At 47.6% G+C, this 24,935-nt stretch overlaps 1 protein-coding gene across 1 annotated transcript; it reads right to left on the bottom strand.

Moving 5' to 3' along the window:
- Positions 1-1,170: 1,170 nt before the first annotated feature.
- pgls (6-phosphogluconolactonase) lies at positions 1,171-14,216 on the bottom strand. The gene is given in 6 exon segments (XM_078429415.1): positions 1,171-3,341; positions 5,852-5,992; positions 8,865-8,966; positions 11,116-11,223; positions 13,862-14,164; positions 14,166-14,216. Coding segments are annotated over 6 exon segments (813 nt in total). The 5' UTR covers positions 14,190-14,216; the 3' UTR covers positions 1,171-3,206.
- Positions 14,217-24,935: the final 10,719 nt, after the last annotated feature.

Raw genomic sequence — 24,935 nt, 5'->3', positions numbered from 1 at the left:
GTACCAAAAAACTGATGTGAAGCCATTGTATATTGGACCAGCAAGTATCCCGAAGTGGAGTGTTTCATAATGGCTTGTTGCAGGATATCGTCTCTAATCTCACACAATCCAAGTCCGTTTCTGGTCAACAGTAACTTGCCAGTAGCAGAATTAGCAATGGTAAGCAACTTAATTACAGTATCACCATCGAACGTTCAGAGTAGATTGTTAGATTCTTCTATCGGAGATGGAACAGACGTTACTAAGGATTATCAGCCCATGCCTGAATGTTGTCCAAATCTTCCCAAATTCAGGCACGATTCATTTGCTGAGGAGCGGTGTACTGAAGTGACCAACCCTCGGTCTGAGGTTTGAATGAAAGATCAATCATCGGAGCAGTTGTAGTGACATTGAAGATTCTGTCCTGTGGGACTCTGCAGTGATGTCCCAAGACTGGGAGCTTTCACCTTCATTAACCGCAGCCATCTTCCTACAGGAGGTCGGCCCCGATCATAGCTAACCCACCTCTGGAATTTTGCTCGATAGTCCCCCCTCCTCACCGAGTGGAAAAACTCAACAATGCCCAACAAACCTTCACCTGGAGCTACATCAACATGCCAGAGGAACTCCACTGGACACGGGCGACCGAGAGAGTGCCAGTCAGAAGTGAGCTTACCATGTGATGTTAATATAGTGAAGCCACCTGGCCACAAATACTTGGCCCTAGCCCACTCTTCTACACGATGGAATCATAAGGGGCAGAAATAGGCCATTCGGCCCATTGAGTCTGCTCTGCCATTCAATCATGGTGATCTATTTTTCCCTCCTCAACCCCATTCTCCTGGCTTCCCCCCATAACCTTCAACACCATTAAGATCCTATCAATCTGCACTTTAAAAATACCCAATGATTTGGTCTCCACTCTCATTTACTCTCCCCTTGGCCAAGATCCTTGCACCAGTTTAAAATAAAGATTAACAATTGTGCCTTTTAACCTTCTACCTCAATGCTCGCCATGTCTGTTCACCCACTCTCAACAGATCCCCAGCTCCAGAAGCAGAGGGAACCAATCTCTAACTGACAAAGATTTTTTTCCATGTACTAGTAAATGCCTTTCGATAAGTCTTACAAACAAATGTGCCCAGGAAACATTTTTATTTGACAACGAGCATAAATCATGTCCAGAGAAAGAACATTCACTGGGGAACACCTTGATTTTGCACATCATGAAGAAACAGTTGTGTGCCAATTGTAAGTATTTCTACAATAAGGCGATAGTTGTGTTCCTAAGAAACCTCATGTTCTAGAAGGTCACTTGAGCAAAACAATTATGTAATTGAGACAAGGGGGGATTGAGGGCTTTCAGTTTCACAATCGTTAATTTTATCCCCCACAGGATTGGACTTAATGCTGAAAGTAGCAGTTGGCATTGAGTCAATGCTGTCTGACTACTGCAGGAAGGTTACATGGAAACATTCTTTCCCCCAATACAGCTTTTTTTCTACTTGCCAATTTCTAAATTAACTTTAATTTATCTGTGCCCGTTATAATCAATTTGGCTTGCATAATACAGAGTTCCCTCATTCATCAATCGCACAATATCCAATTGGCATTGATGGCACACAAGTTACACACACCAGCGGTGGGTAATAGAAACTGGGTCGATGGGAAACGACTGCAAAAGTACTTCGTATTTAATCTCAGTACCAACTTCAAACTAGTAGCATGTTTAACCAGCAGGTGCCTGGCAAATTGTTGCCAATGTGTTGACTTCACCCATGTGGATGAATTATTTCTCACGCAACAAACCATAGTCAACTAAGTACAAGATTTAGCATGGTCATGATCAATTAGTTTAATGCACAGTTACAGAGATTCCGTGAAAAATTCATAGCAGTTTAAGTTAAACACTGAAACTAACACAGGTTCTCGGTCCATTGTTCAACGATTCTAAATCACAAAAAGCAAAATGCCGCAGGAACTGGACATGTTAAAAACAAATCTATAAATACTCAGCAAGTCAAGCAGACTCTGTGGAGGGAGGAGGAGACTTCAGGTCTTTTTCTCCCTCCACATATTAGACTACAGAGATATAGTGTAGAAACAGGCCCTTCATCCCACTGAGTCTGTGCCGACCAACGATCACCCAGTGCACTAGCACTATCCTACACACTAATTTACAAAAGCCAATTAACCTACAAACTTGTAAATCTTTGGAGTGTGGGAGGAAACTGGAACACCCGGAGAAAACCTACGTACACAGGGAGAACATACAAACTCCGTACAGACTGCGCCCATTGTCAGGATTGAACCAGAGTCTCTGGCTCTGTGAGGCAGCCACTCTACCGCTGCGTCACTGTGCCGCCTTAAACGTGGGCCACACGTGCTACCTGACCATCTGAGCATTTCCTAATATTTCCCATTTTTAAATCCACCATTTGCACTCCCCAAAATATTAGCAAAACAAACAACCTCAATTACCGATGTGATTTAGGTACAAATCCTATCTCATCACTGGCAGGCAGCAGTTAATGCAGAATGACAGTCTCTTTGGACCCAGAGTGGAATGCAAAGTAGAAACCTGGAACTACTAAATAATGTGCTGGAGGGGCGAAAGTCTACACTCATGCATTACTAGCCACCAAAGAACCCAAATACCAACACCTGAAATGTGGATAATAATAAGAGAAAAAAGTTTTAAATTCCAGTGCAACACCATTTACAAAGAAAAAAATCAAGAGTTTATTAAGTATTTCCTCACTCATAATCTTTATCAATTTGTTGGTTTGGTAATGTAATGGCCATGCCAATGCATTGTTCACTCACTGTTATCTCGAGTACTTTGGTTAAGTTCCCTGCCTTTTACAGGGCAGCCTCTCAGATACCAAGCCTGTAGATAACAAACCAAACCAATCCGTGATTCAAAAACACAAGGTGCTGGAGTAACTCAGTGGGTCAGGCATCTCTGCAGAATATGGATAGGCAAAGTTTTAGGTCAGGACCCTTCTTCAGATCCATCTCTTCTCCAGAGATGCTGCCTGACCCACTGAATTACTCCAGCACTTTGTGTGCATTTTTAATGTAAACCAGCATCTGCAGTTCCTTGTGTCTATGATTCAAAACGTCACTGCACTTTTGCAGATTGCCTGGGGTTAATAAAATAAAAAACAGCCCGATAAGACTTTACATATTCAGTCAAGTCCTTGCGTAAGGAGGGAGGGCGGTGTCTATTTATGCACGCGCTCCACCTTCATGGTCAGCTTGCTTGCGGCAGCCTCATCAATAAACCAGTGCACCTCGCCCTTGGCCAGCTTGATCCGAGCAGCAGGTAGTGGGTTTTCCTGGTTGCCTTCAAGAATATCCTGGGCAAAGGCAAACGGCAGATTACTTAGAAATTCAACACTGCTATAAATACTGACACAAATTTCTGGAATAACTTGAGCGGGCCAGGAGAACATGAACAGGCAACGCTTCAGGCCAGGACCCTTCGTCAGACACAGTAGTGGGGGGCAGAGAGCTGCAAGGGAGATGGGAGTGGGACAAAATCCGGCAACTGATAGGCAGAGACGTGAAGGGGGGGTTGATAGGCAGATGGTTGGCAAAAGCCAGAGATGAAAAGACAAAAGGCTCTGAAATAAAGAGAAGCGTGAATTGTCAAACTAGAGGAAGGGATATAGATGGAAGGGGCTGGGGGGGGGTAAGGAGAAAGAGGAGATGGGATTGTGGAAGAAATGGGTGTCTATCCACATAGCACAGGGAAGAAAAGGGGGGAATTAGATTGGAGTGGGGGGATGGATGGATATTGTTTGGTTTGTTACCAAATAGTGGAGAATTAAATGTTCATACCATAGGGTTGTAAGCTACCCAAGTGAAATACGAGGTGCTGTTCTCCAGTCTACTACAAATGTTAACCTAACCCAAGCATTTTGTCCCTAATTAACCAATCAAAGAGTGGGGACCAGTGCCAACATCCAAGAAGCTTTGGAGTTGTGTGTAGATTCACCCCTATTTCTATTGTGCCGAGTTTTGGTCGCCGATTTATAAAGGTAAAGAGTGATTAGGGATAGTCAACTTGGCTTTGTGCATGGGAAACGGTGTCGCACTAATTTAATTGAGATTCTTGAAGAAGACACTTGGCTCGCTTGCCTTTATCGATCAGGACATTCAGTACAACAGTTGGGATGGCTGTCAAAACAATCAGTCTCGAGAAGTTCCTGACTCAAAAGGTCACCTGCCCATGTTCTACAAAGATGCTGCCTGACCCACTAAGTTAATTCGGAACTTTATGTCCTTAGTTAGGTTGTCATGTTACAATTATACAAGTCATTCGTGAGACCACACTAGGAATATTATGTGTATTTTGGGTCGCCCTGACATTAAAATGGAAAGGATGCAGCAAAGAAATTCACAAGGATGTTACCAGGAATAAGGAGAACTTAGAGAGAGGCTGGATTTTAACCCCCTGGAACGTGGGAGGCTGAAAGGTGATCAGAAGGAGGTATATAAAATCACAGTCTTTTCCCAGGGTAGGGGGGTATAAAACAAGTGGGCACAGATTTTTGATAAGATAATAATTTTTTTTTTAAGGATTTGAGGGGCAACCTTTCCCGCACAAAGGGTGGTGAACATGTGGAATGAGTGGCCCAGAGGGAGTTGTAGAGGCAGGTCCAACTACAATGCTAACAAAACATTTGGACAGGTACATGGATGGAAAAGGTTTAAAGGATGATGGTTAAATAGACAATAAGTGCAGGAGGAGGCCATTCGGCCCTTCGAGCCAGCACCACCATTCAATGTGATCATGGCTGATCATTCTCAATCAGTACCCCATTCCTGCCTTCTCCCCATACCCATAAACGCAGGCAGATGGGACTAGGTCAGATAAACATCTTGGCCAGTGTGGACGAGTTGGGCCAAGTTGCCTGTTTCCACGCTGTGTAATTATCACACTACGATTGATAGTCATGCAAAAAAAAAAACAAGGAGCAAAACACAGAATTGGCTTGGATCAAATTACAGTTGTATCTACTTGAGTGTCCCTATCACTCTGCTTTTCCCTACCCCTGAATCCTCTTCCCCTCCCTTCCCTTTCTGATTATCCATCCACTCCCACTGTTGGTCCCATCCAGCACCACCTCTTATTCAGTTCCATTCTTCACCCTTTCCTGTCAGATTCCAGAATCTGCAGCCTTTTGTTCTCCACTGATCACCCCCAGTGTCTGTTGCCGTCTCCACCCCTTCCTTCCTCGACCTGACATATTTGCCAATCAACCCGTCTCCCCCGTACCTAAATCAGTCTGAAGAAGGGTCTCGACCCAAAACGTCACCCATTACTTCTCTCCCGAGATGCTGCCTGACCCGCTGAGTTACTCCAGCATTTTGTGTCTATCTTTGATTTAAACCAGCATCTGCAGTTCTTTCCCTAAATATATCGCCTGTTCATTCTTGCCACCTCGACCCCACCTCTCTACACTGGTTGATTCCCTTTCTCAGTCTAAACGAAGGGTCCCAACCCACAATGTCAATTGTCCATTTCCCTCCATAGATGCTGTCTGACCCGCTGAGTTACGCCAGTCACACTACGATTGATAATCATGCAGAAAAATAAGGAGCAAAACACAGAATTGGCTTGGGTGAAATTACACTTGTATCAGCCGTACAGCTCTTCTTTTTGCTGCATAATAATTACATTTGCTTTTACAAGACCCGTGAAGAAGCATGTGTGGTCTCAATTACAAATTGGGATTGATTTTTTCACAATGGGAATTAAAGGTCTTGGAACTAAGGATGGCATGGTAGGCTTTAGGTACAAATAGCTTCAATCTAGATTTACAATGGCTGTGTTCCTATATTTCCTGGGACAGCTTCTTACCTTTAATACTGATGCCTTACTCTCGCCTGTCACTACAAAGAGGGCACTGCGGGCAGCATTCAGCAAGGGAAGGGTCATAGTTATGCGCTTCGGTGGTGGCTTCGGAGAGTCACTAATTGGAGCAATTATCTTACTTTGTTCCTGTTTCAAAACAGATGCAATAACACATTAATGGAGTCCTTAAAATTTGCTGGCTTTAATCACCAATATTAATTGTGAAACATTTCCAACATTTCAATGGACATCAACATCATTCATTTCTGCCCTTCATTTATTTTGCCCTCTATTCAATTATTAAAAGCACTTACATTTATCCAACACCTCCCACAGCCACAGGTCACCTAAACCTCCCACAGCCACTGGCCTCCACTGCCTTCTGAGGCAGAGAATTCCACACCTTCACCACTCTCTGACTGAAAAAGTTCTTCCTCATCTCCGTTCTAAATGGCCTACCCCTTATTTGGTCTCCAAATTTGAGGAAGGATATTCTTGCTATTGAGGGCGTGCAGCGTAGGTTCACTAGGTTAATTCCCGGAATGGCGGGACTGTCCTATGTTGAAAGGCTGGAGCAATTAGGCTTGTATACACTGGAATTTAGAAGGATGAGGGGGGGATCTTATTGAAACATATAAGATAATTAGGGGATTGGACACATTAGAGGCAGGAAACATGTTCCGAATGTTGGGGGAGTCCAGAACAAGGGGCCACAGTTTAAGAATAAGGGGTAGGCCATTTAGAACGGAGATGAGGAAGAACTTTTTCAGTCAGAGAGTGGTGAAGGTGTGGAATTCTCTGCCTCAGAAGGCAGTGGAGGCCAGTTCGTTGGATGCTTTCAAGAGAGAGCTGGATAGAGCTCTTAAGGATAGCGGAGTGAGGGGGTATGGGGAGAAGGCAGGAATGGGGTACTGATTGAGAGTGATCAGCCATGATCGCATTGAATGGCGGTGCTGGCTCGAAGGGCTGAATGGCCTCCTCCTGCACCTATTGTCTATTGTCACAATGAGACAATTAAATAGTTTATAAACAAGGAACGACACGCCACCCACCCCTTACTCTGCTTTCAATGTATGGCACAGAAGCACATACTGCGATACAGACACAGATGGAGCAACTGCAGATGGCATGATCAGAGCAAGCAACTCGCTGCTTTCCAGGACCTGCAATACCTAGCCACTCATGGTCCCTCCTCGATTCCAAAATGAACAGATTCACTTCAGCACATTTGTAGAAAATACTGCTCCAAAGATACTATCTTCTGCATTAAACACTGGGAGGAGTTGGCTGCGCCTAACGGCTGTGGCTCTCTGGCAGTCTGTTTGTCTTTTTTTCTTTTTTTTTGTTTGTCGGTGTTGGGATGGTTTTTGTTTCTGTTTTTGGCTGTGTATGTGTGGTGGGGGGGTGGGGTGTGTGGTGTGGGGGTGGGGCGGGGGAAACCTTTCTTTTATTAGGTCTCTTCCCCGGGGCGCAGCTCGCCCGCGGGGCCTTCCATCGCCGGCGCCGCTCGACTGCGGGACTTAACATCGCCAGCGCGGCTCGGCCGCGGGACGTTTCAGTGCCCGGTGCGGCTCGGCCGCTGGACTTAACATCGCCCGGTGCGGCTCGGCCGCGGGACGTTTCGGTGCCCGGTGCGGCTCGGCCGCTGGACTTAACATCGCCCGGTGTGGCCGCGGGACGTTTCGGTGCCCAGGGCGGCTCGGCCGGGGGGCCTTCCATCCCCTTGCGGGGGCTGTGCGTGTCGTTTGCCTCGGTAGGGGTCGAGCTGCCTGTCCGTGGGTGCGGGGGGAAGAGAGGGGAAGTTTTGTTGCCTCCATCACAGTGAGGGGGTGTTTGGAGTCACTGTGATGGATGTTTGTGTTGGGGTCGGGTGTCCTGTGTTCTTTTCTTTTTTGCTGTGTTTTGTGTGACTGCTGAAATTTCGTTCGGTGTAAAAAGCCGAGTGACAATAAAGTGTTGTTATGTTATGTTAAACCAGATCCCGTTCCACAAACTCAGGCCGATAGAGTTTTCCCAGGAATTTTCCCTGTTGTACTCCCCATTCTTCATTCTACATGGTATATACAGATTAATTAGTCATCACTATTTACAGGATCTTGGCTGTGCAGATTGGTACAGCGCAGAGCCAACTTTTGTTATCAAGTTCCAATCAGTCCATCTTCCTTACAGGATATCCTTTTTACCGCAATCATGGGCTCCAGTGCTGCATTACAACAATGGGTAAACTTGCAAAATATTCATTCCCTGTAGAGTTCCTGGCTGCATCCTGAAGTTGCGCTGAGGTAAATGACCCTGAAGAGAGGTTCTGACCCCAAACGTCACCTATTTCTTTTCTCCAGAGATGCTGCCTGATCTGCTGAGTTACTCCAGGATTTTGTGTGTCTCTCTCTCTGATTGAAAGAGATTTCTCTGTAAGGTCCTAAGCAAAAGGACGAGGTTGAGTTGGCTTGGACTACATTCCTTGGAGCGTAGGAGGATGATGGATGATCTGATAGAGACGTATAAGATCATGCAGGGGATAGGGTAAATGCACAGTCTATTACCCTGAGTAGTGGAATCAAGAGGACATGGGTCTAAGGTGAGAGGGGAAAGGTTTAAAAGGAACCCGAGGAGCAACCTTTACACACAGAAGGTGGTGGGAATGTGAAACGAGTTGCCAGGAGGTAAATAAGGGTGGCGCTATTACAACATTAAAAATATATTTGGACGGATACATGGACAAGAAAGGTTTAGAGGGATATGGGCCAAACATGAGAAGGTGGGACTGGTATAGATGGGACATCTTGGTCAGTATGGGCAAGTAGGGCCAAAGGGCCTGTTTCCATGCAGTGTGATTCTATGAGAGTAAACTTTTCCATCCAGAGAACACAGAATCTACCTCAACCAAAAAAGCTTTAAAGGAACCCCTGCTAGTTAATAATCTACCAGCTACAATTTCTGAGTTTAATCAAGTAATCATCTCAGAGCAAATCCATCTATTTGGAAATAACTTCCCTCCAACACGAAGAGTCTGGGTTACCTGTAGCAGGGGGTGGTCCGGGAAGAGGGAGCATGTGTGCCCATCAGGCCCGATTCCCAGGATCAACAAGTCAAAGACTGGTATGTTCTCGCCTGGAAACAGCTGGAGGAGGAAAACACAGACGGAGGATCAAAACAACAGACGGGATCCAGAAACGAGAAGCATTGCTCGAGGTGACAATGTTGGCAGAGATCAGACACGGGTGTACACGTATGGCACTGAGAAAGGAAAGATTTAGGAACCCGAGGGGGCAGCTTTCTCACTCAGAGGATGATAAGTATATGGAATGAGTTGCCAGAGGAGGGGGTTGAGGCAGGTACAAAAATTGTATTTAAAAGACATTTGGACAGGTACATTGATGGGAAATGGGCCAAATGCAGGACTAGCTTAGATGGGGCATTTGGTCAGCAAGGGCGAGTTGGGTTGAAGGGCCTGCTTTTGTGCCATATGACTGTGACATATGGAGCACTGGCAAATTCCACATGGCCATGAAGCACCACGTGGGGCAGCACAGTGGTGCAGCTGGAAGAGCTGCTGCCTCACAGTGCCAGAGACCCAGGTGCGATCCTGACTTGTGTGGAGTTTGCATGTTCTCCCTCAGACCACGTGGGTTTCCATCGGTGCTCTGGTTTCCTCCCACATCTGAAAGACGTGCGGGCTTGTAGGTTAACTGGCATCTAAATTGCCCCAGGAGGGTAATTTGAAAGTGGGATAAAATAGAACTAGTGTCAATGGGTGATCAATGGCCAGCGTGGACTTGGCAGTCCGATGGGCCTGTTTCCATGTTGTACCCTTCAATTAATCTGCCCAACATGGGTTTCTTGTCACAATGCAAACAATGTGCATTTTGATTGCATCCAGGACATTGTATATCTGGGTAGTTTGCTTAGAAAAATAGGTGCAATAGTAGGCCATTCGAGCCAGCACTGCCATTCAATATGATCGTGGCTGATCATCTATAATATACAATAGACAATAGGTGCAGGAGTAGGCCATTCAGCCCTTCGAGCCAGCACCGCCATTCAATGCGATCATGGCTGATCACTCTCAATCAATAACCCGTTCCTGCCTTCTCCCCATACCCCCTCACCCCGCTATCCTTAAGAGCTCTATCCAGCTCTCTCTTGAAAGCATCCAATGAACTGGCCTCCACTGCCTTCTGAGGCAGAGAATTCCACACCTTCACCACTCTCTGACTGGAAAAGTTCTTCCTCATCTCCTTTCTAAATGGCCTACCCCTTATTCTTAAACTGTGGCCCCTTGTTCTGGACTCCCCCAACATTGGGAACATGTTTCCTGCCTCTAATGTGTCCAATCCCCTAATTATCTTATATGTTTCAATAAGATCCCCCCTCATCCTTCTAAATTCCAGTGTATACAAGCCCAATCGCTCCAGCCTTTCAACATACGACAGTCCCGCCATTCCGGGAATTAACCTAGTGAACCTACGCTGCACGCCCTCCATTGCAAGAATATCCTTCCTCAAATTTGGAGACCAAAACTGCACACAGTACTCAGTACCTCATTCAGTACCTCATTCCTCCTCCTCCCCCCACCCCAATATCCCTTGATTCCTTTAGCCCCAAGAGCTAAATCTAACTCTCTCTCTCTTACACCTCATCCTTACAACAATGCAGTAGCATGAATTGGTTTGTTATTCCTTAAAAGAAACCCAGTATTGTATCTCTAACTTTATAAAACTCAAAGCTCTCATCTTTTTCAACAGCAACCCCTTCTTTCTATATAATATATATATATATACCCACACACATTTATTCACAAAATGCTGGAGTAACTCAGCAGGTCAGGCAGCATCTCAGGAAAGAAGGAATGGGTGACGTTTCGGGTCGAGACCCTTCTTCAGACGTCTGAAGAAGGGTCTCGACCCGAAACGTCACCCATTCCTTCTCTCCTGAGATGCTGCCTGACCTGCTGAGTTACTCCAGCATTTTGTGAATAAATACCTTCGATTTGTACCAGCATCTGCAGTTATTTTCTTACTATACCCACACACACATACTTTTGTTGTTATTAATGACAATTCCAGTCTGGAACTAGTTTGCATCAAAAAACACCGCTCTATACAATCCTTCCCTCACCTGTCATCCCTCCAATTATCCCCAAAACCCATTAGCACCTTTAGCCCAATATGAAGATAAAGCAGGCCTCAATCTCTGTCCTAGCCATTGCACCAGATCAATTGAATGCTGCAGGTGAACGTCACACCATTAAATGCTGGTCAGTACCGTACCTCTCTCAATTTCTCCGCGTACTTGTCTGCAGCTTCATCCACAGGCAGCGAGGGGTTAATTGCAACCACTTGATTATTGGGAATGGAGATCTTGGAGAACAGTTGCTTCTGAAACAGATAATGCAGTGGTTTTAGGTTTATTATTGTCATGTGTACAAGGTACAGTGAAAGGCTTTGCTTACACGCTATCCACACAAATCGGAAATACTATTCCTAAATACAATCAAGTCAAACTGTTTAATAGATAGAGCAAAGGGGAAGATACAGAGTGCACAATGTAGTTGCCATGGACACTGGCTAGGAGCAGTGAAGGAAAATTTGGAATGGGAGAAATGGATCAAACTATTTAACAGAAGGGGACTACCCCTCATCGTATCTGAGCCACTCAGCAGGTCAAGCAGCATTGTGAAGGGAATGGGTAAGTGACGTTTTGGGTCAGAACCCTTCTTCAGACTCGTTCTGATGGGTGCTGATCCGAAATATCCATTCCATCCACAGATGCTGCCTGACCCGTCGGGTTACTCCACCCTTTTGTGTTTTGCTCAAGATGAAAACATCTGTCGTTCCTTCTGTCTTCCTTAAATTCGGTTAGTCTGAAAACGTAATACCCCCCACAGACTAACATCGTTCAATATAGGTCCACCACCGATTTTGCACCAACTGATGTCCTAGAATCTGGACTAAATTACGAGAGTGCACTTGAACCCCCCCCCAAAAAAAAGTTCCCCTGGAAATATGGTGCCTAGGCCGGATCTGCCGAGGTGGCGGATCTCGACATCACATGATTTCCTTGGCCGGACTTCTGATCGGCAGGTCGAATTTGCCCCATGCAGACGGGGAGCTCGAACTCCGGCCCGATCAGAGCTGGTGGATCTGTTCCCATAGCCGACTTTGCAGGACGGTATCTCAGGTCGATTTGGGTCAGAATGGTTGTCCTGCTGGGAAATCGGTGCCCAACCACACGGGCAGTCATCAATCGGGACATTCAAAGGCAGTTCATTAACTGGCGCTCGAGTTGCCCGTGCAAGAAATACAAGTGTTGCTGTAAATGTAATTTACATTTACTATTTGCTTCCTCTAAGCTTCTAGCAGTCCATAGTGCTTTAGGGGCACGAAAGGGGTATAATTAGTGGGTCAGTGGTATATTGTTGTTTCATTATTACCCACAGTCGACACAAAGTGCTGAAGTAATTCAGCAGGTCAGGCAGCATCCCTGGAGAAAAAAGACGTGTGATGTTTCCAGGTCGGGACCGTTCTTAAGACTGAAAAATGGTTTTGCACCAACGTGGCAAGGCACACAAGAGGAAAAGATAGAAACCAGATGGAAGCCATCCCAAGCAAGGTTTCATTCATCTGGGAGCTTTCCTTATAAAAGTCTAACGGAACAAGTCTTCCCAAAGGACCAGAGGTAAATAATTGTGATTATTTTAGTTTTACAAAGGCGAAGTCACCAATGGACTTTTTCCAAGTCACCAATACACTACTCTGCTAATCCTCCAACATTCCCTAAACCCACCCCTCACCCTCCCATTCCCTACACCCACCCCCATTCCCTAAATCCACCCCTCACCCTTCCATTCCCTACACTCACCCCCCACCCTCCCTGTACAGACCACCCACCCTCCCCTGCACCCACTTCTTTCACCCACCAACCACCGCTGCAATGACCCACCCTCCCCCTGCACCCACCCACCCCTCCCCTCCCCAAAACCGTCCACCCTCCCCCTTCCCTACACCCAACACCTACCCTCCCCTTGCACCCATCCACCCTCTCACTGCACCCACCACCTACCCTCCCCCTGTATCACCCACCCTCTCCCTGCACCCACCCATCCACCGACCCACCCTCTCCCTGCACCCACCCACTTCCTGCACCCACCCCCCTCCCCCTACACCCACCCCTCTCCCTGCACCCACCCACTTCCCCCTCCCTACACCCACCCCCCTCCCCCTGCACCCACCCCTCTCCCTGCACCCACCCACCACCCACCCCTCCCCCTACACCCACCCCTCTCCCTGCACCCACCCCTCCCCCTGCACCCACCCCCCCCTCCCTGCACCCACCCACTTCCCCCTCCCTGCACCCACCCACCCACTTCCTGCACCCACCCCCCCCTCCCTACACCCACCCACTTCCCCCTCCCTACACCCCCCCCCTTCCTGCACCCACCCCCCCCCTTCCTGCACCCACCCCCCCCCTCTCCCTGCACCCACCCCCCCCCCTTCCTGCACCCACCCCCCCCCCCTCTCCCTGCACCCACCCCCCCCCTTCCTGCACCCACCCCCCCCTCCCTGCACCCACCCACTTCCCCCTCCCTGCACCCACCCACCCACCCACTTCCTGCACCCACCCCCCCCTCCCTACACCCACCCACTTCCCCCTCCCTACACCCACCCCTCTCCCTGCACCCACCCCCCCCTTCCTGCACCCACCCCCCCCTCCCTGCACCCACCCCCCCCCTTCCTGCACCCACCCCCCCCTCCCTGCACCCACCCACTTCCCCCTCCCTGCACCCACCCACCCACTTCCTGCACCCACCCCCCCCTCCCTACACCCACCCACTTCCCCCTCCCTACACCCACCCCCCTCCCTGCACCCACCCCCCCCCTCTCCCTGCACCCACCCCCCCCCCCCCCTTCCTGCACCCACCCCCCCCCCCCTCTCCCTGCACCCACCCACTTCCCCCTCCCCCTCCCCCTCCCCCTCTCCTCCCCCCGGGGCCGTGGCCGTGGCCGTGGCCTTTACCCGGTACAGGCCGCAGGTGCTCTGCGGGTCCTCGAAGGGGACGAGGCGCTCGTCGCAGAAGCCGAGGATCCAGCGCTGGCTGTCGGCGCCGGGCTGCCGGGACTCCCGCTCCAGGGCGGCGGGCAGCTCAGCCGCCAGCAGCGGCACCAGCCCGCCTCCCGACACGGCCACGGCGAAGCGGCCGCGGCCTTGCACCGCCTGGCTGGCGGCGCCCACCACGAAGCGTCCCAAGGCTGGGCCCAGCTCTTGGGGCGAAGGGAAAACGCGCACCCGGGGAGACAACATGGCGGCTCCGGCTAATGGCGACGTCCCGCCCCCGCCTCCTCATTGGCCACCACCCCGCCAAACCCGCGGCTGATTGCACCGCTCCAACGTCAATCTCCCATCTAAAGCCCGCCCCCTGTTCCTGATTGGTTCACCACAGCAGCGTCACGATGACTGGAAGCCCGTCGTTCGGCCCGTCTACTGGGAAAGACTATCCCAGTGTCCCTCAAAGACTTGGACATCAACCTCAGCACTTGGGAGTCTCTTGCTCTGGACCATCCAACCTGGCGTAGCAAGCTCACCACAGGAGCCCGTGCAGCAGAGAACAGAGGCCCAGAGGAAATGCAAGGCCCGGGCTACCTCCACTTCCACTACAGCACCCATCCACTTGTGTCCTACGTGTGGGCATGCCTTCCGGGCCCGGATTGGCCTCACCAGTCACTTCCGGACCCACAGTCACCAATCGTCCAACTGAAAGTGAGGTCATGGTCATCCTCGAACCCGAAGGACGAACAACATCCCTTCAATGCAACAACATCTGGATTTCAAAACCAGTCAAGTTTATTTGTCACATACACATACACGATGTGCAGTGAAATGAAAGTGGCAATGCCTGCGGATTGTGCAAAAAAAAATTACAATTACAGCATATAAATTACAATTAATACAGAAAAGAAAATTTAGTCCCTGGAGTTATAATAGTTAACAGTTGTCATTCCACTCCTTAAATACCATGTAACGAATGGGACGAAACAGAGTGCCTTCAGGGGCCATAGTGCAATACAGATGCAAAACATATAGGCAGGGGATGACAGTGCAGTACAATACAATTAGACAGTGCAATACAATTTAGACAGGGGATTAAAGCATGTCAACGGTAACAGGTAAAGCATTTCCAACTTGGCCAGACCAGGAGAGTCACCATTGTGACCCACCAGGTGTATTTTTTTGTGTACGAAGCAACTGTAGACACAAAATGCTGGAATAACTTATTATTGAGGAAGTCCACTCGTTTTCAAGAGTGTTTAATTGTCAATAAAATTCTGAGCAATGAAGTTACGTGCAACAGCATACCCAGTTTGTACACACAATATTAAATAAATAACATATACACACAATAAGTTTAGCAAATAAATCCCAATATTAGTGCAAATTAAACAACAGGTGCCTTGTGCAACTAAGACATTTTGCAGTTGATTCTGTACTCTCTTTTCTGCACTAGTTTATTTTCACCCACATGTTTAGACCGTAATGTTGTGTCCTTATTGTTTTGATGAGATTATGCTTTATTCTTAATTGTTAACCGTATGTTTGTGTTGTCATTTGTCAGCAGAGCACCAGGGCACATTCCTTGTATATGCACATACTTGGCCAATAAACTTATTCATTCAAGTTTAGTCAGCGGATGTCACGTTTGTTAGCCTGATGGTTGTTGGGAAGAAGCTGTTTCTGTATTTAGTGGTCACGGTTTTCAGACTCATACCTTCTTCCTGGTGGCGTGAGTGAAATGAGGGTGGCCAACGTGGTATGTGTCTTTGATCATCCTGTCTGCCTTTTTAAGGCAGTACATCCTATAGGGATCACTTTACTGAAGCAGCTGAATATTGGGCTGAGCACATTGCTGAAGAAGTAGCTTCATCCAATATCAAAAACTATTAAGTGTGACTTCCTGCAATTCTCTCAAGGACCAGAGTGGTGGGATCCTGAAACAATCACCATCTTCCTTTGTGCACAGAAGGAGGAGTGTTTCAGCCCACCTTGACCATGCCAATGTTTGCCTATCTATGCTAATCCCATTTGCCCACATTAGAACCATATTTTTCTACACCATTCTTATCTTGGTAGCTGTCCACGTGCTTTTTAAACATTGCAACTGTGACTGACTTCATGAACAGTTTTTCCCAGTTGTTCTCAGGCAACAGAACCATCATCTCACCAGAGTGCAGTCCTGACATTATTTACCTCATTGGAGACCTTTGAACTATCTTTACCCAAACTTAATTTTGCACTAAATGTTGTCCCCTTTATGGTTCAAGTGGAAGGTTATAGCTCTTTTCGGTGGCTCTTGAAAGGGCCTTTGTTGGACTAAATAAGATGGAGTGTTTGGGGCATTCGAGAACTGGGAGCCTGAGGTCTAAATAAATCTAGACTTGTCAGGATTGCCAGACTGAGGTACACACACAACCACAGAGTTGGTGAATGATAGTGCAGGCTCTGATTAAAAAAGAACACCATTACTAATATATCATTCTGGTTATTTTGAAGACTAAATCCTTGTTCAAACTGTTTTCTGGCAGATCACAGTTCTTTGGCACTGCGAGTTGTACGTATTTGACTTTATTGAATTAATGTGTATAGAATGATGACAGGATAGCTTGCAAAGTTTCACTGTATCTCGATACATGAGACAATAATAAACACAGTACTTTAAATGTTTTCCCAGTATCTCATCACACCTGCCAATAATAAACTTGTACCCCATTTTAGCAATGAAGAAAGCCAAACAGACGGAGACTCAGGTATAAGGTTATAGCTCTTTAAACTGGCTTTTACAACAGCCTTTGTTGGAATGAGGACGAAGGGAGGTTGGAGGTGCTCTGCCCGCAGATGAGACAGGCCAGTGGGATGTCCTCGAAGATAACGGTAACATCTCAATGTGGATGGTCCACAGTTTGGTATCTTCAAGCTCCAGCCGCCATGCATCAAACGACAAGCGGATTGCCAAATTGAGGTGCAGACAAGACCACAAGGTTGGTGAATGGCTGTGCAGTTCAAGGAGTCAAAAGCCCCACCATTATCCACAAACCATTCTAGTTACCTTGAAGATTTAATCCGCGAATATCCTACACAGTAGATTGCAGCTCTTTGGCACTATCTGTTGTACTTATGTGTGGCTTAATCGTACTCGTGTATATAGAATGGTCTGACTGGATGGCACACAAAGTTTCACTGTATCTCATCACACTTGCCAATAATAAACGGGTACCCATATTTTAGCGAAGGAGAAAGCCAAACAATGACAAAAAGACGGCGACTCAGTTGGAAGGTTATTATATATATATATTAAAGAGCCTTTGTGGGAGTCAAGATGAAGGAAGGTTGCAGGTGCACTGCCCGCAGATGAGGCAGGCCAGCTGGATGTCCTCGGAGATGACGGTAACAACTCGACATGGTTGGCATCTTCACGTTCCCGCCACCATAAGCTTCGCCGTCCTCCTGTAGAACCCCGACGGTTAACCTCTAGAAAGCCGGGCCCTGAAGGATCTCCCACACCATACGCTGATCTCTGGGAACGCATCTCCCTCAGATAGGCTCATCTCGTTTTCACACCTTACCCTTCCTTATCTCTGTGTCTCCCTTTCCCGACTCCCAGTCTGAAGGGTCTCGACCCGAAACTTCACCCATTCCTTCTCTCCAGAGATGCTGCCTGACCCGCTGAGTTACTCCAGCATTTCGTCTATCTTCGGTGTCAACCAGCATCTGCAGTTCCTTCCTACCCATCTCCCTCAGAGCCTAGCCATCGTCAGCCCAATAATCGTGGAGCCTCGGGCAGACTTCAAAATAAATCTGGATTTACGAGTGTCAACGAGTGTCAACGAATACAGGGATCACCGGACTGAGTTACAGAATCGACCACAAGGGTGATGAATGAAAGTATAGACTCGAGGAGTCAAAGAGCCAACCCTTACCAATAAACTATTTTATTTCACAAAATGCTGGAGTAACTCAGCAGGTCAGGCAGCATCTCAGGAGAGAAGGAATGGGTGACGTTTCGGGTGATATATATATTTTTTAAATATATATATCAAAAAATACTTTATTCCAGTAATAAATATTTACAAAACATTTTCTTTTCAAAAACTCCATCCAACATTCCCGGAGGTTACACATTCAATACAGATATTCATTGCCAGCTTTACACAGAATCCCTTCCCTTATTTGGAGGGGCGTCTCCACCACACTCTGCCCCCCATGTCCAGCAGCGGAAGGACCCTAGACTGTGGTCCTCCCCCACAGGGCCTTGGCGTTGGCTGCACCGAGCTTCAGTGCGTCCCTCAGCACGTACTCCTGCAGTCTGCAGCGGGCCCAGTCAGCAAGATACCCCGACGGACAGCTCGCTCGGCTGGGAGGTCAACAAAGCTCGGGCAGACCAAAGAGCGCCTTTCACCGAGTTGATGACCTTCCAGCAGCACTCGATGTCAGTCTCCGGATGCGTCCCTGTGAACAGTCCGTAGATCATAGATTCCTCTGTGACGGAGCTGCTCGGAATAAATCGTGACAGGGGCCCCTGCAAACCTCTCCAGACTCTCTTGGCAAATCCACACTCTGTGAAGAGGTGGGCAACCGTCTCCTCTCCATAGCAGCCGTCCCGAGGGCAGCGTGCGCTGGTAGAGGTTCCGGCGGTGCAGGAAGGATCTGACTGGGAGGGCTCCCCTCACCGCCAGCCAACTACCTCCAACTCACCGAGACCATCGACAGAGTGGCGCCCGGAGTCTGCGCCCATCCGCTTTTATAAGCACTGGGAAAGCCCGCCTCCAAAGTTGATTGGCTCCGTCTCCAAACCTGGCGAACGACACATGAAGGGTCTCGACCAGAAACGTCACCCATTCCTTCCCTCCAGGGATGCTGCCTGACCCGCTGAGTTACTCCAGCATTGGTTGAGTTCAGTTGTCCCTCTGAGACCCCTCTACTTTAGGAATCAGAAATAATATATGCTCAATTTTAAGAGCTGGATAAAAAGTCATAAGTTCTAGGAAAAGAATTAGGCCATTCGGCCCATCAAGTCTATGCCACCATTCAATCATGGCTGATCTATCTTTCCCTCTCAACCCCATTCTCCTGCCTTCTCCCCATAACCCTTAACACCCGTACAAATCAACAAATCTGTCAATCTCAGCCTTAAAAATATCCATTGACGGCCTCCACAGCCGTCTATGGCAAATAATTCCACAGATTCACCACCAACTGACAAAATAAATTCCTCATCATCTTTGTCCTAAGTCATGGCTTAGTTTTAGTTTATTATCATCGAGGTACAGTGAAAAGCTTTTGTTTGTGGCTGTCCAGTCAAAGAAACTAGACATGAACACAAGTGTCCACAGTGCATAAATAAAGAGTACAACAGTGCAATATATAACATTGAAGTCCAATTAAAGATAGTTCAAAGATCTCTAATGAGGTAGATGGGAGGTCAGGACCATGCTCTAGTAGAAGAGAGGCCTGTTCATTTGCCTGATAACAGCTGGGAAGAAACTATACCTGAATCTGGAGGTTTGAGTTTTCAAGCTTCTGTACCTCCTGCCCGATAGGAGAGGGGAGAAGAGGGAGTGACCTTCTTGGAAGATGTAAAGGGCTGATAAACTGAGCCCAGGTTCTCTACATATTGACGCCGTAAAATAATGAAATTGTAAAAGAATAAAATCGTAGAAAGGGAGAATGAGGTCAAAAGGTAATGGGACATTTGTTTAGCTGCCATGGTGGTTGGTTTTGAAGAAAACGTGAGCCCGGGTATGTGTCTGTTGGGGTTGCATGATTTACAACTGTTGTTAGAGCATTCTGAGAAAGAGGAATGCTGGAGTGCCTGTGTGAAACCTGTTATATTCAACAGTGCAAATAAACAACAAAAAATATCTATCACAGTTCAAGAAATGGATTACAAGGAGCAGTTTTATTAAAATCCATTCTCAGAATTGGATGTTTGGTCATGTTTAGCTTTTGTTACCCAGATCTTAGTGTAGCGGCCAGCTTCTCGTCTATCTCAATTAGCTCCCAAGCTGCCACTTGCATAGACCGGGTCAGCGATAAGCATAACTCAAACAAATAATAACAGAGATCCTCCTTGGCGTTTAATAGTTAGTCTTCTTTATTTGAAGGTGCAATAAACATATTGGCATTTCTCTTGTCTGAAGAAGGGTCTCGACCCGAAATGTCACCCATTCCTTCTCTCCCGAGATGCTGCCTGACCTGCTGAGTTACTCCAGCATTTTGTGAATAAATACCTTCGATTTGTACCAGCATCTGCAGTTATTTTCTTATATTATATGGCATTTCTCTTGTCATTGACTGGTTATTGATTTGCTAGGTAAAATTCCATATCTTACCACAGTCTATGCGACCGATACGAATTGCCAGATATAACTTTGTGGTTTGTATTAATCTTTGCTAATAAATCTTTTGGCGGAGCATCTGGCTGACCCTCTGTCAGCACCTCCCAGCTCACACACTCCGCCAGCACGTACCCAACTGCCCGTACTCTGGCTCCACCCAGCCCCTACATAAGCATTGCAATAACTCTATAGCTGTCTGTCCGTGGGCGTGGGGAAGAGAGGGGAAGTTTTGTTGCCTCCATCACAGTGAGGGGGTGTTTGGAGTCACTGTGATGGACGTTTGTGTTGGGGTTATGTGTCTTGTGTTCTTTTTTTTTTTCTATGACTGCTATGTAGTTTCGTTCGGTACTTCGGTACCGAACGACAAATAAAGCTCTGTTATATACCTGTTATACCTGTTATAGTGTCCAAACTACAGCAGAATACAAGGTAATAATATTAACAAGCAAAAATAACTAATAACTGCAAAATGGCTCCTACACACCGGCCCCTAATTGTTATAAGTGTATAGCGCAACAATTACTAATACAAAAAAAAAAGGAGGAGCCAAAACTCCATACATAATCAAAGCATGCACTATACATTGGCATCTGATCTATTACAGTAGTTAATCAACAAAATCATCAATCCATATTAAGTCAAGTATCAGTTCCAGTAGCAGATATATCTTGGTTATCGGTCTTTCCAAGATATTGTTCTTGGTCTGCAGCCAAACGGTGCATGTGCCCACGTGCGTCCGGTATGGTCTCCAATATTTTGCCCATCAGCCAGGAGTTTTCAGCCTCCTTCTTTTCCAGTTCAAGAAGCGGTCTGTCGTTAGTCCTCCGGCTTCATCTGCGGGATTTTCTTTCGTACTAACATTTCTCCATTACGATACGTCAGTAACATCCCTCATGACAGTGATTCTGTTAGCAACAAACGTCTGAAAGCGTTTGTTTTCGTTGTTGATGTATTTAAGCACTGTTGTGCTATCAGTCCAGAAAACTGATTTGTCTAGCTGAAGTTGTAATTCTTTTTTCAGCATTACATTGACTTTAACAGTTAAGACTGCAGCTGTAAGTTCCATTCTGGGAATCGTCATTTGTTTCAATGGTGCCACTCTGGCCTTACCCATTACAAATGCAACATGCACTTTCTTACTGTGATTTTCCAGTCTCAGATATGAAACAGTGCCATAACCACTTTCACTTGCGTCTGAGAAGTGGTGTAGCTGTACATTTCTGATTTGACCAAAGTCAGTAGGCTTCATGCACCGGTCCACCTCAAACTCTGCAATCTTGTCACGATCCGTCAGCCATCCTGTCCACTTCTGATGGAAAGTTTGGGGTATATCGCCATCCCAACCAAGCTTCTCCTTGCAGAGTTCCTGCATAATCAACTTAGCAGGCAGAGTAAATGGTGGCAGAAATCCTAGAGGATCGTAAATAGAGCCAACTACTGACAGGATGTTGTATGTTGTATGGTCGTTCTTGTACAGCAATTTTGAACTTGAACCCATCGGTTTCCACGCATCAGTACAATCCTAGTGCTCTCTCCATCGGCAGATTGTCCTGATCCAAGTCCAACTCCTTGATCTCTTTAGCCCTACTTGCTTGAGGGATGGATGCCAATACAGCACGGCTATTACTAATCCACTTCAATAGCGTAAATCCTCCCATTTGGCAGATGTCAGTCAGGTTTTTTACCATCCGGACTGTTTCTAGTTCCGAAGGCATGGACTTCAAACAGTCATCCACATAGAAGTTGTTCTTCACCGTGTCTACCACCTCTTCCGAAAAGTGTGCTTGGTGACGACACGGCTCCGAAAAGATGTACCTTCATGCAGTATTCCACAAGGTCTTGCACATCACCATCAGGCCACCATAGAAATCGCAGATAGTCAACATGCTTTTTCCGATACCTTGACCTGATGAAACATTGCTTTGATATCCGCCATCAAAGCAACCGGCTCTTGCCTGAATCTGATGCGAACTCCAATGAGTGAGTTAGTTAGGTCTGGACCTTGTAGCAGCTGGCAGTTAAGTGATGTCCCTTTAAAGACTGCCGCACAGTCAAAGACCACTCTTATGGTTCCTTTCTTCGAGTGATACACCCCGTGATGAGTGATGTACCAGAGTTTCCCATCATTACGGTTCAGCTGGTCCATTGGTACCCTTTCAGCATAATCACTATTGACCATTTCCTTGAGGAAAGATGTGTATTCACTGCAAAACTTTTCATCCTTATTAAACTTGCGTTTCAAGCTCTGGATACGCTGCTCTGCAATGCACCGATTGTTAGACATGCTGGTATTCTCCTGCTTGAAAGGTAAGTCCGACAATGTTGTTGTTCGTCCTTCGGGGGGTTCGAAGACGACCATGACTTCACTTTGTCTTATTATTTCAGCCGCTGATTGGGATCGCCGCCAGCCGCGGTATGCTGGCCGAGGTTGAAGTCATGACTTGCGCTTGACTTGGATTTAAGTGAGGGGGAGTTGCGCAGATCGTTGGCCTCACTCTCTCGTCCTGGCCTATCAGGGTTCTGTAAGATTTGAGAAGTTTTCCCTCATTCTGAAAGCAACACAATACCAAAGAGCTGCAGTTTGGACATTTTAAACGAGAGACTGGGGCTGATAGCGGAGAAAGGCTGCGGTCAGATTAACAAAGGATGTCACAATCTGTGGGTCCTAAAATGGCCGCAGGACCTCGTGACCAGCCACAAAAGTAAAAACCTTACAACCCAGTCTCTAGGTTTCTGCAAAGCTACGGCCAGAACAAAGGATGGGTATTGGCCATGCAGAAACCTACGAAACCAGGTCGGAGTCCAGACACTGGGGCGCTGACATCAACATACTCACAATGCCCCAAGCCGACCTAAACAGTTCATCTCAGTGAGGGGGCACAATAGCCCATAGAAAACTACCTGGTAGGTGATGGGAAACCAGTTAACACCCATCACCTCACAACGAAATCCCAATTAACACCGTCTGGCCATCCCCGGTATCCCCGATCATAAGCGCAGATCAGAAGAAAACCTCATACATATCTTTTTGAACAAAGAGATTCCAAGATCTGGCGGGAGATAGGACGGGTCAGAAACAGTATAACTGGCCACTACTTTTGGGTGAAAAAGTTAAGTCAAGAGGCAAGAAGAAAACCTGCAAGGAACGCAAGCAGGCAAGAAAACGGATGCAAGAGAGAGGAACAGGCACGCAACTCGAGGAGAAATACTGCCAAACGAACAGCCAGTAACCCCAGTAATAGCCCCATGGTGAGCATGCATTCCAAATCCTACATATCCTGGACATAGTTTAGTGTAGAGGGGAGGGTGGTTGTGAATAAACGTTGGGTGTGTACTAAAATATGTGTTGGTCAAGGTTGCGATGCGTTGTGCGTTCCCCATCTTACAGTCGTGTATGTGTCTTGCAGAACTGTGTTTAAGAATTCATAAGTAAAAGGTATTCGTGTATATGTCTTATAGAACTGTGTGTGTTTTATGATTCATAGTTATAAGTATTCGTGTGATTCGGTATGTGTTTCATAGACATGTATTATAGAACTGTATAAGTATTCATGGACAATAGTCCCAAGTGCTGAATAAAAGCCTTTTTCATTTAAACCCTGGTTTTAAAATCTGGTCTGGTTGAATTTTTTCTGCACTATAAGAGCTCCTGCATCTAAGCCCAGTGTCTAGAACCGTAAGGGGTGAGTGGGTCGCACCACTCACGGGGAACCAGTGTGCACGGCCTGGTCAAGGGATCAGAGCAAGGCACGGGGACCTTAGGTCGGGCGAAAGCTCGGCGCAGAAACCCCTTACAGTTCCAGCAGCAAGACATCGTCGGTTCGGCTGGGGACAGGTCAGAAGTGTCCTAAGTGTCTCACTCTGCCCTGTTTGCGCTCCACGGCGCTTTGCTGGGATCGTCTTTCTGCCCGTTGAACCTTCTGGTAGTTTCCTCCGCGCAATCCGCCGAACCCAGGCTTCACGTGCTAGGTAGACAAGACCTAAAGCCGCTGGAACCAACGACTTGCCGACTGCACTTGTGGCATGCACACAAGGCAGTGGAGACATCGTTCAACAGTTCAACAGAGCTTTATTTGTCATTCGGTACCAAGGTACCGAACGAAACTACATAGCAGTCACACAAAAAAGATCACAAGACACATGACCCCAACACAAACGTCCATCACAGTGACTCCAAACACCCCCTCACTGTGATGGAGGCAACAAAACTTCCACTCTCTTCCCCACGCCCACGGACAGACAGCTCGTCCCCGACCGACCCGCACAGTCCCCGCAAGGGGATGGAAGTCCCCGCGGCCGAGTCGCACCGGGCGCTGAAACGTCTCGCGGCTGAGCCGGGCGGTGGAAGGCCCCGCGACCGAGCCTTGCGCAGCTAAGTCCCACGGCCGAGCCGCACCGGGCGATGTTAAGTCCAGCGGCCGAGCCCGCACCAGCGATGTAAAGCCCCGCGGCCGAGCCGCACCGGGCGATGTTAAGTCCCGCGGCCGAGCCGCACCGGGCACTGTTAAGTCCAGCGGCCGAGCCGCACCAGCGATGTAAAGTCCCGCGGCCGAGCCGCACCGGGCGATGAAAAGTCCCGCGGCCGAGCCGCACCGGGCGATGTTAGGCCCCGCGGCCGAGCCGCACCCCGCGCCGTGAGGAAGAGACCTAAAAGAGAAAGGTTTCCCCCACCCCCCCGCCACCCCCCCCCACCCACACCACCA

The sequence above is a fragment of the Rhinoraja longicauda genome, chromosome 37, assembly GCF_053455715.1.
Source record: "Rhinoraja longicauda isolate Sanriku21f chromosome 37, sRhiLon1.1, whole genome shotgun sequence".
NCBI classification, from domain to species: domain Eukaryota; kingdom Metazoa; phylum Chordata; class Chondrichthyes; order Rajiformes; family Arhynchobatidae; genus Rhinoraja; species Rhinoraja longicauda.
Note: the sequence above shows the minus strand (reverse complement) of the source record. Positions and strands in the feature narration are given on the sequence as shown.